We start from the raw sequence: 19,303 nt of genomic DNA on the forward strand, positions 1-19,303 counted from the left end.
GGGTGGCTCAGTCATTAAGCGTCTGCCTTCGGCTCAGGTCATGATCCTGGGGTCCTGGGATCGAGTCCCGTGTCGGGCTCTCCGCTCTGCGGGAAGCCTGCTTCTCCCTCTCCCACTCCCCCTGCTTGTGTTCCCTCTCTCGCTGTGTTTCTCTCTGTCAAATAAATAAATAAAATCTTTAAAAAAAAAAAAAGAGATTAAACAGACAATCTTAAGTGTTGGCAAGGTGTGGCGAAACCGGAACCCTCAAACATTGCTGGTGGGACCGTAAAAGGTTGTAAACACTTTGAAAGCAGAATCACGAGTCCACACTTCCAATCCTCAGTACAGATTTCTCTCGGGTAAGAGAAATGCACACATATGTCCACACAAAACCTTGTGCAGATGGACCCCAACTCAGGATTTTTCGACCTCACAATGGGGCGAAAGCAATCCACACTCAGCAGAAACCGTGCTCCGAGTTCTGAATGTGGATCTCTTCCCGGGCCAGCGATACGCGGTCCGATCCTCCCCCCGTGATGCCGGGCGGGGGCCGCAGCTCCCAGCTGCCACGCGATCACGAGGGGCCACGGCCAATACACCGACAGCCATCTGCACCCACACAGCCGTCCCGTCCGTCACTTTCAGGACAGCGTGCCGTGTATTCCAGGAGATATTCGACACTTTACTGTCAAACAGGTTTCGTGTTACATGACTTTGCCCAACTGTGGGGTAATGTGAGCGCTCTGAGCACACTTAAAGTGGGCTGGGCTACGCTGTGATGTTTGCTAGGTTAGGTGTGTGAAATGCATTTTTTTTTTTTAATTTTATTTATTTATTTGAGAGACAGAATGAGAGAGAGAGAGAGAGAGCATGAGAGGGGGAGGGTCAGAGGGAGAAGCAGACTCCCTGCCGAGCAGGGAGCCCGATGCGGGACTCGATCCCGGAACTCCAGGATCATGACCTGAGCCGAAGGCAGTCACTTAACCAACTGAGCCACCCAGGCGCCCTGCATTTTCAACATCTCATATTTTCAATTTACAATGGGTTTTTATCGGGATGTAACCCCATCCTAAGTCAGGGAAGGTCGGTACACAAATGTTCATAGCAGCATTATTCATAATAGCCAAAGGGTGGGAACACCCAAATGTCCACTGATGGATGAATGCATAAACAAAATGTCTTATATCCACACAATGGAATATCACTCAGCTATAAAGAAGAAGTTCCGACACATGCTACGATGTTGAGGAACCCTGAAAACATTCTGTTAAGTCAAAGAAACCAGTCACAAAAGGCCATGAATTGTTTCTATGAAATGTCTGGAACAGACACATCCACAGAGACGGTAGATGAGTGGCGGCCTAGGGCTGGCAGGGGTGGGCTGGAGGGGAACAGCTGCTAAGGTGCAAAGAGTTCTCCTGTCCAGGATGACGCAACCGTCCTGAAAGTAAAAGCGGTGATGGCCGCACACCTCCGTGAACATGTTAAAAACCACCAAACGGTACACTTTAAAAGGCTGAATTTTATGGAATGTGAATTATATTTCAAAAAAGCTGTTATCTATCAATCTATTCATTTATTTTTTTAAAAGTCAGAGCATGATCTGCTTTGCAGACACTGATTTGTACGTTGCTTCTCAAATGGGCAACTCCAAGGTGAACAATGGCAGGTCTGTTTCATAGGTACAGAGAACAGAGCTACAAAGCTGAGCTATAAGAAATTTTACTATACAGCTGAAAATGATGATAGTTCTGATTAATTCTCACAGAAAACAATGACGATAGCAACATTAACTCCTTAAGTACTTACTCAAGGATGATCCTCATTAATCACAATTCCTACATACTGAGTCCGGGAATAGCACGCATTCCATTTACCCCTTGGCTTGACGTCACTGTAGTGGGCACCACGGTGTCGCTCACGGTCCCCACCCTCCCAACCTCATAGCAGGGGGTCACTGTTCACCTCTTGACCTTGATACACTTCCTTCCCTTCTAACACCCCGTCTTCTTTGATCTTCCTCCCCCATGGCCACTCCCTCCAGTCTGTCTGGATGCCAAAGCGCCGAGGGCCGACTCCTCAGGCTGGCTTTCATCCTTCCATCAGCCAGGCACCCACGCCAGCAAGAGCTCCCCTTCTGACCTTCCTTACTCACCCAGTCCACACAGAGACCACCCCTGGCCCACCTTCCTTGCTCAGGACACCTGAAGCCAACGCCTCCATCTGGGCTTCAGAGCTGCTCCACACTGCAGTCACCAGCCACCAAACCGATCGAGACCTGCATCGTGCATGTGATTCCCTGAAGCAGCCCCGTGCCAGCTGGACGCCAGGCCACGCAGACAGTTCTTGTGGAGCACGGCAGCTCGCCAGTCCCTGGCTGTGTCTTCCCAGCTTGCTAAGCCATCCCTCTCACCTGGCTCTTCATCGACATCCTACCTGCACAAAGCTACCCTATCTTTGAAAACCAACCCACCCATTCTTTTCTGGAACATGTTCTTTCTTTGGGGATCTTCTCTCCTTCCCTTCAGAGTGAAGCCTTCTGCAAAGGTCACCGACACTCTTTTCTGCTCTTATGCCTTTGCTCTTCTTCACCCCCCAGCAAACTCATTTTTATCAAACCACTCCACTAAAAACATCACCGGGGACAACCCCACACCCATCAGCTGATGAATGGACAACGAAATGTGGCTGTCACAGAGGGAACATGATTTGGCAATACCAGAGCGAAGTGCTGACACAGACCACGCCTCTGGTGATCCTTGGACACATGACTCCAGGCGAAGGAAGCCAGTCACTAAAGGCCACGTAGGTCTGGTGCGATTATACGAAACGTCCAGAACAGGACACTCTATGGAGACTAAAGGTAAGTTAGCGCTTGCCTAGGGTCTGGGAAGGGGAAAGGAGAGCTGTTAACAGCCACAGGAGATGAATGTTCCAAATGTGTTGGTGGTGACAGCTGCACAACTCTGACTACACTGGAACTACTGAACCGTACACTTGAAAAACATTCATTCATTCATTCGCTCATTCACCCAAGTGATCTCAAACTCATGACCCCAAGACCAAGGGCTGCACGCTCCACCGACTGAGCCAGTCAGGCGCCCTGAATCGCACACCTGCACAATAAAGCAGTTCTAAGAAAACGCGCCAGAGAAATAAAGACTTGCGGACACATCCCGTGGTCACTCTTCGTCCCCGCTAACCTCACAGGCCAGTGTCCCAGACCCTTAAACTCTTTAATTCTTGAGTCTCACCCTCTAAAATCCATTCGCCCCATGTTGTCTCCTTACAAATGTAGGAAGTCTCAGCCCTTGCTCAAACCAATGATTTTCCATGACCCACAGGATGGAGACCATGCGACACAAAGGTTCTTTACGATTTGTCTGTTGGCTTAGCCCTACAGCAGAGTCAGCAAACCGTCCTGGAAAGGGCCCCAGAGCATAGCCTTTATTTGGGCTTTGTTCAACTGTCGCTGTAGGGAAAGCAACCAGACAATGTAAATGATGATACCTGCTGGAATTCTAACTTTTTTTTTTTTTAACTACAAAGAATAGGAGGCCAGAGGCTGTAGCTCGCTGCCCTCAGTTCCAGAGTGTCACCTTCAGTCACACCTTTGACCTGCAGAAGCTGCACCAACTATGATTCTTGTGTTATAATCCAATCTGTCCCTCAAAATGCTTTGGACAGTAAATATTGAGTATCAGGCATTCCTAACCCACTCTTAAATAGGGGAAACCAGGGCGCCTGGGTGGCTCAGTTGGTTAAGCGACTGCCTTCGGCTCAGGTCATGATCCTGGAGTCCCGGGATCGAGTCCCGCATCGGGCTCCCTGCTCGGCGGGGTGTCTGCTTCTCCCTCTGACCCTTCCCCCTCCCCCTCTCATGCTCTCTCTCTATCATTCTCTCTCTCAAGTAAATAAATAAAATCTTTAAAAAAAAAAAAATAGGGGAAACCAAAATGCATTCCCAGACTATCCAAAAACCCTAATGAACTTCCTCCAAATACCATGGAAAACATTTAACTCCTATAACAATACATCAACGATTCTTTTTAGAAGATTTTATTTATTTATTTGAGAGAGAGAGAGAAGCAGACTCCCTGCTGAGTGGAGAACCCAACATGGGGCTCGATCCCAGGACGCTGAGATCACGACCCGAGCCGAGAGCAGACACTCAAATCGACTGAGCCACCCAGGCGTCCTTATTTAATAATAACCTTATTACTGGATACGCTGTGACCCTTTACAGATCCAGGTATGTTCCATCTTTATTCTTTTTTTTTTTTTTTTTTTTTTTTAAGATTTTATTTATTTATTTGAGACAGGGAGAATGAGAGAGAGAGCACATGAGAGGGGGGAGGGTCAGAGGCAGAAGCAGGCTCCCTGCCGAGCAGGGAGCCCGATGCGGGACTCGATCCAGGGACTCCAGGATCATGACCTGAGCCGAAGGCAGTCGCTTAACCAACTGAGCCACCCAGGCGCCCTGTTCCATCTTTATTCTATGCTGCGAGGTAGACCCCCAGTAATGAAAACAAGAAAGATACCTTCTGAACTGGAGCTGGTGGCTGGCAGAAGCCCCCGTGAGGAGCCAGCATCGCTGGTGGGGAGGACAGAAAGGTGTGCATCCTTCAGATGAGGCAGGCCAGCAGGGAACCACCGGCCCTGAGCCCTGCGCTCCCTCCAGCTCTCCCCTCAGCTCTCGGGCTGTTGTATCAGGCTTCTGATTCAGAAGGTGGGTCTGGGGTAAACCCGGGTCACTGTCACTAGAGTGACTATTGGTTAACAAGAGTCTGAATACTTGGGGATCCTGGCATGCTGCCCCACATGCATCAGGTTTTCTCTACCCCAGAGTTATGATGAGTGGAGTGAATCATTCAAAGAAAAATCAAGAATCAACTTTTCATTTCCCAGGGAAATGACCTAGATGATTTCCCACCTCATTCAGAACAGTTTATTTTTTTATTTTTTAAAGATTTTATTTATTTATTTGAGAGAGAGAGAATGAGAGACAGAGAGCACGAGAGGCAGAGGGAGAGGGAGAAGCAGACCCCCCGCTGAGCAGGGAGTCCGATGCGAGACTTGATCTCGGGACTCCAGGATCATGACCTGAGCAGAAGACAGTCGCTTAACCAACTGAGCCACCCAGGCGGCCTAGAACAGTTTAGACCTAAGTCTCACTTACTGATGTTATTGGGATATTTACCAGCTGCATCCTGCTAGGATTGGCAACTGCTGACGTGGAATTCAAGTATAAAGACGCAAACAAAATAAAATGAAGTAACCCAGAAATACGACCTTGCACATAAATATTCCCCCATTTAAAAATGTTAGTAATTAATTAAAAAGAAAAAAACCACTAAATCTCTTTTTTGGACTGCATTTGACCCATAGGGAAGCAGTCAGCTACCCCTGATTTAAATGGAGTCTCCCGGCCTGGGCCTGCTGTTCCCCGCCTGTCCTACAAAGTTCACACGCTGACGTCCTAACCCCCCGGGTGATGGCACTGGGGGGGGGGCCCTCTGGGAGGTGATTAGGTCAGGAGGGTGGATCCCTCAGGAATGTGATCGGTGTCCTTATCAAAGCGACCCCAGAGAGAAGGGCCCCCAGCAAGTGAGACCACGTGGCATCCTGACCAGAACTTCCAGCCTCTGCAACTGTGAGGAACAAAGGTCTGTGACTGATAAGCCGCCCGGTCTGTGGGGTTCTGTTATGGCCGCCTGAAGGGGCTACAACAGGCTAGGACTGATCTAGTTTATCAGTTTCACCACTAAATAGGACGCTTCCACAAGGCTACACACACCATTCATCAATTTTTTCCTTTCATTTACAGGAGTTTGTGTAGCTGGTCGGCAGGGGTGTAGCATTCTGGTTACTAGAGCATTTCTATCATGTCATCCTTTTTTTTTTTTTTTTTAAAGATTTTATTTATTTGAGAGAGAGAGAGAGTGAACAGAGAGAGCCTGAGCAGGGGGAGGAGCAGAGGGAGAGGGAGAAGCAGACCCCCTGCCGAGCAGGGAGCCTGACACGGGGCTCAATCCCGGGGCTCCAGAATCATGACCTGAGCCGAAGCCAGACGCTTCATGGACTGAGCCACCCGGGCGCCCCGATCACGTCATCCTTAATGGCCATTTCTCATAGAGTTTGCATACAACGTACAGAACACTTAGCCCACACCCAACAACTATGGTCTTCCACCCTGTAGCACTTTACACGTTTACAGAACCTTAAAAGAACCACTTGAACACTATGGACAAGAGCAACGGGGAGACTGACAGTATTTCCAGGGTGCACACTGAGGCAAGAGACATCTACCCAGAGACTTCGACAAACAGGGTTTTATAATATATGTCCCCCAGGTTTCCCAAATGATTTATGTGTGTGACTACTGTGCATGCAACGTGTAACAACGAAGTGTTAGTTGTTATGTAAAAGAATACTGTTCAGGGTTCACCAAAATTACTTTAGCAATTCTGAATAAACATCTTCAATGACACAGAGCAACCACACAGAAAGGCAGAACTTCAACATCCTGTGGTCTGAGGTCCACGTCCATACAAAGTTACTTTACCTTTCCAAGCATCCTGCCCAGGAAGTAGTAGTGTCTGGCGAAGGAATCTCCCACGAGCATCTGAGCGGCCGGGCTGGGGTACAGGAGCCCCTCATTAGTGGTCTTGAAGAACCCCTGGTTGGGGTTAAATCCTGACTTGAGCAGCTCATTCAGAAACTCTCTGAAAATCCCACCACCGTCGATGCCGGCTTCGTCCAGGCCATGGGCATTGAGTAAGTGCACACGGATCCGCTTTTTCAAATCAGGCTCTGTGAAAGCAAGGGGATTAACAGGGGAGGAGAGAGGATTTTAAAAGAAGGCAATAAAATAAGCTGGTATTACAGGAAGTTTTGGGAAGGGAAGCAAGAATATTAGAGATATTTTAATACAGGATTCAAAAAAAAAAAAATTCAATGAGAGTAAAAACAGACGATGAGACGGACCCATATTTTCCCCAAAGCTGACAATGGGAGAAAGAGAGAAAGAAGTTCACATATCACACATGGATGTGAGGGGAGACAGAGCGCTCAGGAGAGAATTAAGTTACCCCTCATATTCTAAAGGACATGACACTCTAAAGTACTCTAAACTACGAGGAGAGGAGGGAGGGAATTAAGCACATAAGAATACAAGGGGAACAGAAATTGTTATCAGGAAAGGCAAAAAACAAATGAATAAAGGAGACATCGGTGCCACAACAGTAGAGTCTTGGAAAGAGGTGAACAATGCAGGAGAGTCAGAACCCAGAGTCTCCATTTTCATTTCAAAGTGTTATCTGGCTGAAAAAGGTCAAGTCTTTTTGGTCATAGTGTGCCACAAAGATAAAAACACAAAAAAATTTGCCAAGTTGCTTAATTATGCCTGACATCTTAGAAAAACGTCCGGCCAGGTCCTCAAGAGGACAGTGTGGCTGGGCTGACTCCCCTAGAGTGATACAACAGACCCCAAATACAAGCCAATGACAGGGATTCTGCCAAAAGTCGAAACCAGGTGGTCTTCACTGGACAGGCTCTCTCAAGCTGCAGGTTTGAGAAAGTAACTGGCACGTCCTTCCTCCTTTCCCCCTGCGTCCTGGGGTGCTCTGCATCTCAGCGGGCGGGGAGGGGTGGAGGGGCGGGCCGCTGGGCAAGCGTGGTGGGTGCAGAGCGGCTCGGCCCAGGTGGGCACGTGGAACCAGTGCTCCGGGGCTCTCATGAGCGGCTGCCATCTTTCAGGCTTCCTGTGCGGCCACCTCAAACCTCCCGAGGGACAGGGGACCTTGAGAAAACACTCCAGAAAGGGGCTTAGCAGAATGCATGTTTGCCAGAGCCTCCATCACGGCGGTGGGCGGGCGTCAGTACTTCCGAAGTCACAGAACCCGGCCAGGACTATTCTAGAACATGGCTCAAACAGGGCCAGGACGATTTACTGTATGGACTGAGATCTACACCACTGTGCCCAGCAGTACAGACCTCGTCTTCTGCTGAGCCGGCAGGGGAGAGGACAGACGCTGTGCCAGGTGAGCTCCGTGCTGACGCCCACATCTCCCGCAGGAGTAAGGCAAACAGACCTAAACCACCTGGTTTCAGCTTGCTCTTGTACTTTGTAAAGGAATAATGACCACTGAGTATTTGCCCCGAGCTAGAAATTACCTGGAATTTTACACACATTACTTCAAGTCCTTTAACAACTTTCTGGGTTAACAATTACCCCCATTCTGGAGGGGCTACATGGGTGAAGGGATGGAGGAGCGCACTTGCTGTGATGAGCACTGGGTGTTGGGTGGAGGTGCTCAGTCAATACATTCTACTGAAGCAAGCATTACACTGGGGATTAACAAACTAGAATTTAAATAAAAACCTGAAGAAGAGGAAAAAAAAAGAATTATCCTCATTCTGCAGTGAGAAAACCAAGTAAAAGGAAGGTTGAGTTACGTATCTAAAGGCCTACAGCTAACACTGTAAAGGGGGTGCTATAATTTAAAGATAGGTCTATTACCTACAAAGCACAGGCTTTTATACTAAACCGTATTCTCTTCTATTTTTAAAATTTAACTATAGTTACATGAAGAACATGCTTTTTACTGATTAGACTCCATGAATATGTTATTTGCATGTATTTTGATTAACAGGATTACAAAATACGTTCAATCTCAAGATCTAGGTAAAATGCCAAGAGAAATCTAAGCGGATAATTATAGATGCAACATAAAAATACAGTGGATATTTCTCACCTTTACATATTCCTCTTAATACCCAGTTTTAAGGATGAACTTTAAGCATTTGTTGTATGTATTATTTCTCAAACTGATGGTCAGCAGGTAGCAGATTCCGTAAAAATTCTAAGCGTACAATGCTGTAAGTGGGAACCACTCCACTAGGGCCCATGCTTTCCCACCCTCATTCCACCTGTAGCACCAGCAAGGAGAGCGGGAGTGTGTCATTATCTTTTGCAGACTCAGTGGGCAGTCACCGAAGTCACCCCTCTGATTTGGCTAGAATTGAGATTCTGTGTTCCCTAAAGCTCATTTCTGTGAATGGTAATATACAATAGCATAATAATATTTTCAGAATCAAATCTAGCCTGAGATACTTGCCACTACTTGTTTCTAAGGACAAATTTAAAATATCTACTTATAGAGGCGCCTGGGTGGCTCAGTCATTGAGCGTCTGCCTTCGGCTCAGGTCATGATCCCACGAGCCCCGCATCGGGCTCCCTGCTCAGCGGGAAGCCTGCTTCTCCCTCTCCCACTCCTCCTGCTTGTGTTTCCTCTCTCACTGTGTCTCTCTCTGTGAAATAAATAAAATCTTTAAAAAAAAATAAAAAATAAAAATAAAATAAAATAAAATATCTACTTATATACTAAGGTTTCAGTGGGGGGGGGGACCTAAGTAAAATGTTACTTTTATTTTACCCTATTATTGTTTGTTCTTCAGGAAAACAATGTCATAAATCCTGCCCGTTAAATGAAACAAAATAAAACCAACTCACACACAAAAGCACAGACACGCGAGGCTCTCGGGAACCGACTATAGTACAGTTCAGAGCCAGCTCTAGCGGATTCTCATCCAAGCTAACGGATGATGACGTCAAGAGCTACAGCAGTCCTGAGAGTAACTGTGATCACTTCGCCCCGGTCTCACACTGGGGCGGGGCGGGGCAACGAGAGCTCCTGGAAGCCCGGGCCTGGGGCTGGCGCTGGGGCTGGGGCTGCGGCTGGGGCACCGGTACCTGCTGGGCTCCCCACCTCTCTGAGCTCCAGCAGCCAGCTTGATCATCCACGGGGCCAACACCCACACTCCAGAAAACCGGTCTGAGGGAAACGGCTGGCTCAGTCTCGGTGGTGTGAGTTCAAGCCCCACGCTGGGTGTGGAGATTATATAAATAAATAAAATCTTAAAAAAAAGAGAGAGGAAGAAAACCGTCCTGAGAAGACATGAATACGAGATGATGAGTGTCCATAAACGCCAGATGCGCTGTGAGGACGAGACGGCACGTGGAGCAGTCGTATTAACTGATTATGTGTAAACGATCAGTTAACACAGCACCTCACACCAATTTTCCAGAAGTAAATGCAACATTCTGAGATGATATTTAATTTTACTACTCTCCCTAGCAAAATAGCAATTTTAACACATGGCTTAAAAAAGTCATGTTAATAAGGCCTGAACTAGAGACTATTTGCAGAGAATAAAGCATTATAACATACATATTAGGAAAAGATTTCTCCAACTCCCTTAAATTCAGTGCAAATATCAGCACACCCTGGGGAGTAAGGGTGTGATCAACTTCTGAATAACTTTAAGTTTAAGGATTCATTAGGAAATTTGGGGCTTGTTATAATTGGACAGTAATGTCTTTACATATTCTTTTTTTTTTTAAGATTTTATTTATTTGACAGAGAGAGAGACAGCCAGAGAGGGAACACGAGCAGGGGGAGTGGGAGAGGGAGAAGCAAGCTTCCCACCGAGCAGGGAGCCCGATGCGGGGCTCGATCCCAGGACCCTGGGACCATGACCTGAGCTGAAGGCAGATGCTTACCGACTGAGCCACCCAGGCGCCCCTGGACAGTAACGTCTTTAAAAATCACCTACATGAAATAGTTTTAAAGTTAATTTAAAATTGCTGATACACACATCTCCTTCTGGGCTGAGGAGCTCATTCCAACTCTGGCACGTGGAGGAAGCAAGCCTGAACCAAGTGTGCACACGGTCGGAGGTCACTGCTCCCTCTCCTAAATCCCACGGCTTTATAAAACCCTCTGGCATCGACCCCCCCTCCATCCCACTCTCAACACTTCTGAGTTGATGGCACATTTACCATCTTATCTATCGACTGAGTCTTCCCCAGGTTCAAGCGCAAACCCAACACCTACTGAGCACCAGCTAGTTGAAGGGGACAATGGACGAGGACCCTGTCCCGCAGTGTGCGGGGACACAACGCAACAGCTGCACCAGCTGATTCATGGGGACCAGATCCCCATGGAGGGAGGCCCAGTTTGTTTCCAAAAATACGTTGGGCTGGAAGTCAGAGTACCAGATTTTTGCCTGGTTCACAGAGAAGATTTAAAACGTGCTCTGCTGGGCAAGAGTACGCTGGTGCAGTGGAGAGTGCACAGCCAGGGGTCAGGACTGAGCTGGTGGTGTCTGCAGCCCCGATTCCATGACAAAACCACATCATGTGAACATCAAACCCTCGCACACAAACCCTGGGACAGAGAAGGGGCCAGTGACTGATGCTCGCCACCCTCCGTTACTCCCACAGTATAGCACAATCAGCTCTTTAAGAAAAAAATGACTTGAAGTTTTGCTCCCCTGGAAGAGGCAACTGTTCATTTCTGACATCCTCCCATCACCTCCTAAAGCTGTGCTCCAGATCCTGCCAAGCTTCCATTGTTAATTCCCTGCATTGATACAGCCACAATTTCATGCAGTATCATGGATACCATCCTCTGAAGTTAAAATTATTAATATATAAATGATAACACTACACATTTAACACTGGGTGTCAAATAGTCACATGAGACAAAACAGGTTGCTGAGCTCTAAATACGATCCAAGTCACTGTTTGAGCGTGACTCGCTCCGGTCACTGATGCACATGTCTGTCTGTAGAGGGGTCTGGACTGCAGTGGGGTTTCTTCTGATATGTTAAATATGGCTTAGAGTTTACAATATATACATGAATAGATTATCATAATGCCATAATACAGAATGTCGATGGCTGCCCATCAACATTTTCAGAATTAAAAGTTGTCAACTAAATTTTAGACGCAGACATTTGTGGGTGGAGTTTCTTGCCTTAAAAAAAAAATCAGTATTTGAAAGGCTCCTGTTGGGATAATTATTTGTCAATGTTATTTGATAATATACATCTACCAAATCTGACATAGTACATTCCACTGTTAAAAAGTCATTATGGAACAAGATGACGGACACTAATGTTTTAAGACTACCTTTTTCTAAAATAATCCCTCGCCTCCCCTGCCACATGCAGACACACAGAATCATATATACCATTTTCTGGGGAAAGTTTGTCATAAGCATCTTCGTAAATATAATTTCTTCTTATTGTGACATTAATTCCATCCAGAAATGGACCATCTCCTTGAACTTCTTGCTTATCTGCATAAATCAACCTCTGAAAGATCTAACAAACAGGGGAAGTTGTCAGGTTATCTGAAGCAACAGACTTCTTGTTAGAAATATAAGCAACAAAAGGAAAAACTGCTAAATAAATCTTAACTTTTCTATGTCCATAAATCCTGAAGCAAATTTTCAAAGCCAAGGTATCAAATGTGGCTTTATGCCTTCTCAGTAAATGCGTAATATTTATGTATTTGTAATACTGCCCCTTTCCTCCATTTCATAACAAATTTTGTAACAAATTTTAAAAATCCCATGCTGTAGTATATTTTCAGTATTTTCTTTTGCAAAACCTTTAGAAAATCCCAGGTGGTAGAGAGAAAAGAATAGCTTTGTAAAGCTATGTATTAATATTAGTAAGAAAATCTCCCTAAACAATAAAATTCAAGCAATTTTTTTTGATGCTAAAAATCCAGTAGAGGGAGCTCAGGAACTATGTAATGTCATGTTACATCTGTGCCTGGGTGCCGATGGGTCTTAACGAAGAAACACCAATAGCTTTAAAAGAAACTCACTCTTTTGCTCATCCTATAAAGAAAGTGGGCAGGACTAAAATTACCCTCTCGAAGAATAGAGCCTAGTAGTTTTTAGAAATTTGCTAAGTTGGTGAACACAAACAAAACATTTTAAATCTCAAAACAGATAAATGTAAACAAAGTTTTGTACACTCATCAAAAATCACCAGGCAGGAATTTAAGATACCTGCCCATCACTCTTTTATAAAGTAGTATTTGCAATAAATAACCTCAACATAATATACAGAAGCGTATCTTTTAAAAAAAATTTGCATTTTCAAAAACAATGCAAGATTTACTAGACAAAAAGACCTTCTACTCCCATTGTAAGAAGATAATGGTGTGATAGGCATTTAAACTACAGTTACAACTAAGGGAAAAAAATCTTTCAAGTCTATACAGAGGTATTTGGTTGGACTAAGCTTTTATAAATCACTGTCAACTGTTACAGTCTAGTGAGAAAAATAACAATTATATAACCAGCTAGGCACTAAGCAACTTCAGAGCTTTTTGCGTTGATGTTAATTCTTTCACACTGAAATGATGTAGTACGCAGTCAATCTCTAAAGACACCAAAGTGCACACCTTGACTCGCTCCTCGAACGGAACCACGAAGGGCAGCTCTGTCAGGATGGCCAGCTGTCTCTCCTCGGACACAGACAGAGGCGGGGACTCCAAACCCACTGCAAAACAGGGGAACGCCTCCGTCAGGTTCTGCGCACACGTGACCTCACTTCACCGCACTTCGCAGACACGGTGTTTTACTAACTGAAGGTCTGTGGTGACCCCGCATCCAGCATGTCCCAACAGCACTTGCTCACTTTCTGTTTCTGGTAATTCTTTCGATATTTCAAACTTTTTCATACTTAGTATTTGTTATAGTGATCTGTGATCAGTGATTCCCAGTCACTGAAAACTCAGACGATGATCAGCATCTCTTAGCTGAAAGTATTTTTAATGAAGGTACGTATGTACGCAATGCTACTGCCTGCGTAACTTTTTTTTTTTTTTAAGTAGGCTCCACGCCCAGCACAGAGCCCAATATAGGGCCTGAACACGTGACCTGAGATCAAGACCGGAGCCGAGATTAAGAGTCAGATGCTTAACCGACTGAGCCACCCAAGTGCCCTCGCACACTAACTTTTACATGCACTAGAAAACCAAAAACTTCGTCTGACTCATTTTGGGACATTCACTTTGTTGCGGTGGTCTGGAGCCAAACCTGCCAGGTCTCAGAGGTATGCCTGGACTTTTCCTTTCCAGACTCACAAGGCTACACACTATATGGTGCCATTTAAAGACATTCTGGAAGGGCGCCTGGGTGGCTCAGTTGGTTAAGCGACTGCCTTCGGCTCAAGTCATGATCCTGGAGTCCCTGGATCGAGTCCCGCATCGGGCTCCCTGCTCGGCGGGGAGCCTGCTTCTCCCTCTCCCACTCCTCCCTGCTTGTGTTCCCTCTCTTGCTGTGTCTTTCTCTGTCAAATAAATAAATAAAATCTTTAAAAAAAAATAAATAAATAAAGACATTCTGGAAAAGGCAAAGCTATCAGGACAAAAAACAAGTCAGAAGGGGCTACCTACAAAGGTGCATCAGATAATTTGTGGAGTGATGAATCTTTTCTATATGGTTGATCACGGAGGCAGATGTTTACCAAAAATCACAGAACACTAGGGGCACCTGGGTGGCTCAGTCGGTTGAGCCTCTGACTCTTGATTTCGCCTCAGGTCATGATCTCAGGGTCGTGGGGATCAAGTCCCGTGTTGGGCTTAAGATTCTCTCTCTCCCTCTGCCCCTCCCCCCCACTAAAAAAGTTAAAAAAAATCTCAGAACAGTACATCAAAAAGAGTGGATTTCCCAGTATGTCAACGAGAGCCCATGACCGTGGGCTGAAGGAGAAACGTGCTAGGCCACAGGGAACTCACCGTCCAGGCTCGACTGCAGGGGGCCGATTCTCCCCATCCGCCGGAACCTCCACACGTGTCTGGAAGCCGGGACGTAGAGCTGGGTGACCTGTGGGGCCAGCAACTTGGCTTAGTACCTCCTCGTGCCCTGGCACAATCTCTTACTGGCCACATGTGAACTACATGGATGTTGTGCGTACATTACGCGCTGCCAGGTCCTGCTCTTTGACCTCATGTCCTCTTCATGCATTCTCTCCTTGGTCGGCTGCCCGTTTACACTTTCACACTGTAACTGTTTTCCCTAATACATCCCAAGGAAATCTTACTTGTTCTCTTTAATGCTGTGTAATATCTGCATCTAGTAAACTGTCATAATATGATCACTTACAAATGAAAACACATCACACTTTAAGAATTAACAATTTCTTATTACTAAATATTCAGTGTCTCCTAATTCTAAACACTTAATTTGTCTGCATCAGTACCCCAGGAGGGCTGGGGTCCGTGGACATTCTGTTCAGCCCGAGGCTCTGCCTGCTCCCTCAGCCCTGGCTGTGGCCCCGGTCAGCTGTCCAGCAATGTTGCCGACCATCGGGTTTTGCTAGCTGTGTCCCCTCGGTGTTCACGTGGGCTTCTAGGCCCTCCGTTTCCCTATAAATGTGCAATTACACCTAGAGGTGTCATCACATCCAGCTTGGACTTTTGGCCAGAACATTTCACAGGCAGCTTGTTCTCTCAAGAGGCACATGTCTGGTTGCTGAGGTCAGCCATGAGATCAAGAACTTGGGCCAAAACAGGAATCAATTATGCCACCAGACGCAGTTTGGCTCAGCTGCCATTTTTCCATAGCTGAGCCTTCTGGAGTCAAGCAGCAGCACAGTGATCGACCCCCATCCGCGGGGGCCTCCAGCCCGGTCTCGGCAGGTCCCCGTGGGGTCTGCACCCCAGGGGCACCGCCTAGACTGCTTACTCATCACAGCCTGCAGACTGTGGGACCCTGGTTCATGCACTATTAGCTACTTGTACACCGAGAAGGCTCTCCCATCACCACTACTTGCTTAGCCTGAGGTACATAAAGTTCACAAAAGAAAGGCAGGCTCAGGGCATGATTACTTCTTTTTTCCAAGCCAGTCTCAAAATCAGGTGGTTCCTCTGCATCCCACCAAGATGGCCAATCAAGTTCTTTTTTGTATATTTACGAACTTGCAGATTTAAGCCTACTTGAGGTTCAGTTCGCTGCACCTAGTCTGGACGGTTGGAGCCGCCCATGGCTCTCGTGCTCTCCAGTAACAGAACGCCCCATCGTACCAAAGGCTGTTTCCTTTGGGTGGTAGTGTTGTTCAGAGGCCCCCCGCCCCCCAGGGTCTCGCTACAGGACGTCCACCACTATAGGATGGGGCGTGGTGTCTCGGCCTAACCAGTGGGCACAGCTAGAAGCCACCTGCTTCAAGATTCGTGCAGACACAGTATCTGAACCTGGTGTAAAACACCGCTGCTCTCTTTTCTTGAATGTTTCTATGGTCTTGTTTCTTCTACACCCTCTACTCTCTGCCCTGATCCCCAAGATTTTGAAATGAACACAATCATGCCTTTTTCTGACAAGAATGAAAATTCTTATTCGTCAAAAATTCACATAGTTCATGATCTTTGTTAAATTTCTAAAAATATTTATACTATTGAATCTACTTTAGATCTAGATCTCAGTAATATTCAAATTTGTCTCTGTTCATTTAGCAAATCAAGGACATATTCAATCTCCTTTAAGTGCTAAATACACATTGATAATTATGACACCAATAAAAGCAAAATCTCTTGCAAACCCAACAAAGAGCCACGAGGCTCCAATATAATTTGTAGTTAAAGGAGAAAATTAGGTTTAATAATAAACTCAGGATGTATGTTTTAAGTCAATGATACTGTATATATTCTATGACCTAAGAATTAATAAAAAAGCTTACTGTTAATATTTAGTTACATAATAAGTAATAAATGAAACAATTTAAAAGAACTTATCCTTCTCCCCAGAAAGACAAAAGCTGAAAAAATATGTTTAACAAAACATATTAGAAAGATTTTTCAGTAAACCTTATCTGCTTTAATATCTTCTTGTTCTGACAGCCAGTGGTTTGGAGGACAGAAATTTCTCCTTGTGTCTCTGGCCTTCAGCATTTTCACCAGATTGGTGATCACCTGCAGAGGAAGCACAGGGCTAAGTCACGGAACAAGCTCAGGAACGACCCCGGCACAAAGGTAGCAAGAGCACCAGCCCGCAGAGGACGGGGCGCGCTCCCCGCCACAGGCCTGAGTGTGCGGGGGCCTGGCCGCAAAGCCTGCCCTAGGCCACCGCAGATCAGGCCACAGAGAAGTACCTCATCCTGTGGTCACAAGAATGAATTTCAAGTACAAAGCAGTTAGCCACGTGCCAACGAAGGGAGGAAAATTATCAGGAAGATGTTAAAGGCGGACTACAAAGAAGGTAGTAATGAAGTTTTCAAACACAAATTTGGAAATGTATTAGCTCGTGTGAGCTATAATGCAGGAAATCTCCAAATATACAGCAATTTTGTAAAAATTTTTCCTACAGTAATAGCATTTCATATTTTTCTGAAAAGACACTCTATCAAGAGCACTGAGGGGAAAAAAGTGTCCTGGATGGATCTTTGACACCTGTCAAAAAAAGAAAAACAATTCCAGTATTTTCCTTATGTAAGTCTCTGGAGTCAGGCCTACCCTCACCGTAATTCTACACAGACTCCGTCTAACTTCTTTCATAAAGCTTCCCCACACCAGCACAGCTGAACTGCTTCGTTACTGCTTTTGCAATGAGCATTAGTCCCTCCCTGGCTATGCAGGAAGCTCCCGATGAAGAAACTCCCGACTAACTACCTGGAAACCCAGTAGGTATTTGATGATTGACTTAGGATCAATAATTAATTGTAAATTTAAAAATACATGACTAAAGAGAACTGATGGCACTGCCTATTTAAAAAAGACCCGATGATGGGACACCTGGGTGGCTCAGTCCTTTGAGCGTCCAACCTTGGATTTTGGCTCAGGTCAGGATCTCAGGGTCGTGGAATCGAGCCCCACAGTGGCCTCTGCGCTCGGCGTGGAGTCCGCGTGAGATTTTCTCTCTCCCTCCGCCCCTCCCCCCGCTCACACACATGCTCGGTCTCTCAAAATAAATAAATAAAATCTTTAAAAAAGAAATTAAACAATAAAAAAGACCTGATGTTTTATATTAAATACAAATGTACTTTGTGATAAACCAACATAAAATTGTAAATCCAAAGTTTTAAACCTTTACAAACAGGATTTCATCACACAACTACTATGTAATTAAAGTAAGACTATGATGATGTTTTCTGAAAAAGTCAGCCAGGCCTCTATACACACTGCCTCTAATCAAGTAAAATATAATCTGGATAAGGAATTAGGATAAAATATAACTTGGGTAAGGAATAAAATTAGGATTATGCAATAAATTTCCACCAAATATACCCACAAGACAAACAACATTGCATAATTTTAACTGTTAATAGAGATTTACCTTTAAAATTTCACAATTCGGCATCTATATACGATAGAAATACAAACAAACGTTTCTTTTATGACATGCAAATCCTGGTATTCAGGGATACCAAAAATTCTGTGTTCAACAAAAATGGGTGGGAAAAGGCCCTTGGTTGACACCTTAGACTACTAGAATGTGGACACACCACTTGGATGAGATGCCCATGGAGAGAGGAAAAAGTAATGCTCGAGCAGTTTGGCCACACAGACAAAACTACATCAGTACAAACGTCTCAAGATCTAGAATACAGCTTTCTGACTGATGGATATTTCTTACCAAGTGAGCTGTAGAAAGCCTGTCCTAATACTAAGTAATATCCTTTTTGAATCAGCAGAAATGAGCTCAGATTAACTCGCAGTTGGTTATCCTCACCTCTTGACACCCTGTTGTGCTCACTCAGGGGTTTATGATTACGGATTTCAAGTGCATCTGAGGTAGATTAAGAACAGCCCAGTTTGGGGTTCTATCTGGTTAACTTTACGGTCATAACAAAGTATGGTCACTGACCTAATGCACTGACATCTCTGCTACGTGTGTGATCCTGTCTGGGATGAGTCCAGGTCAGTGCACACGGAGCACACCAAATAAACAGTTGCTCTTCCAACAGCAGAGAGACTGTATGAAGAGTATCACAGCCCATCTTTCCACTTTCATAACCAGCTATATTAGTACTTTAAATAAGCTCACACTGAACAGATACTGGGCTGAAATTTACACATAATACACAACTCTTAACAAAAGACATGCTTTCTTACCAGTATGTACACGTATTGATTTAACTGCACCCATTCTCTCACGGGCTTACGCACATAGTCCCACTGGATGCTGACACCCTCGTGGACTGGCTTTCCCCACCGCACAGTGGGGGACACTCAGCTTTGCTGAAGGTAAGAGACTTGCTCCAGGGCTTGCCGAGGGGTGGGGCCAGGGCTGCCTAACTCCAGAATAAAACCTTTTATCTGCCTCCTGGCAGTCATCTCTTTTCAACCTGTGGTTATGAGGTCATTTATTTTCTACAGGTCACAAATATTAAACTATCTATGAAGCAATTAATGCCATAACTTACTTTCTTCTTTTAAATTACTGTGAAATTAAACAATAAAAAGTTTCAATACAGGGCACCCCCTTTCTTACTTTCACATTTTAAGTATAAAAAAAGAAGT

At 45.4% G+C, this 19,303-nt stretch overlaps 2 protein-coding genes across 5 annotated transcripts in view; both read right to left on the minus strand.

Moving 5' to 3' along the window:
- The window catches only part of DNAJB6 (DnaJ heat shock protein family (Hsp40) member B6), a 398,231-nt gene that overhangs the window by 121,918 nt on the left and 257,010 nt on the right, over positions 1-19,303 (minus strand). The window lies entirely within an intron of this gene.
- UBE3C (ubiquitin protein ligase E3C) overlaps positions 1-19,303 on the minus strand; it is a 123,968-nt gene that overhangs the window by 40,852 nt on the left and 63,813 nt on the right. Inside the window, exons 12-16 of the mRNA XM_081800882.1 lie at positions 16,652-16,756; positions 14,588-14,675; positions 13,250-13,347; positions 12,021-12,153; positions 6,548-6,795 (exon numbers count right to left, since the gene is read on the minus strand). Of these exons, the coding sequence (XP_081657008.1) occupies positions 6,548-6,795; positions 12,021-12,153; positions 13,250-13,347; positions 14,588-14,675; positions 16,652-16,756 (672 nt within the window). The remainder of the gene's footprint in view (positions 1-6,547; positions 6,796-12,020; positions 12,154-13,249; positions 13,348-14,587; positions 14,676-16,651; positions 16,757-19,303) is intronic.

This window comes from Leptonychotes weddellii, chromosome 12, assembly GCF_054177405.1.
Source record: "Leptonychotes weddellii isolate Sample4059 chromosome 12, ASM5417740v2, whole genome shotgun sequence".
Lineage (NCBI taxonomy): Eukaryota > Metazoa > Chordata > Mammalia > Carnivora > Phocidae > Leptonychotes > Leptonychotes weddellii.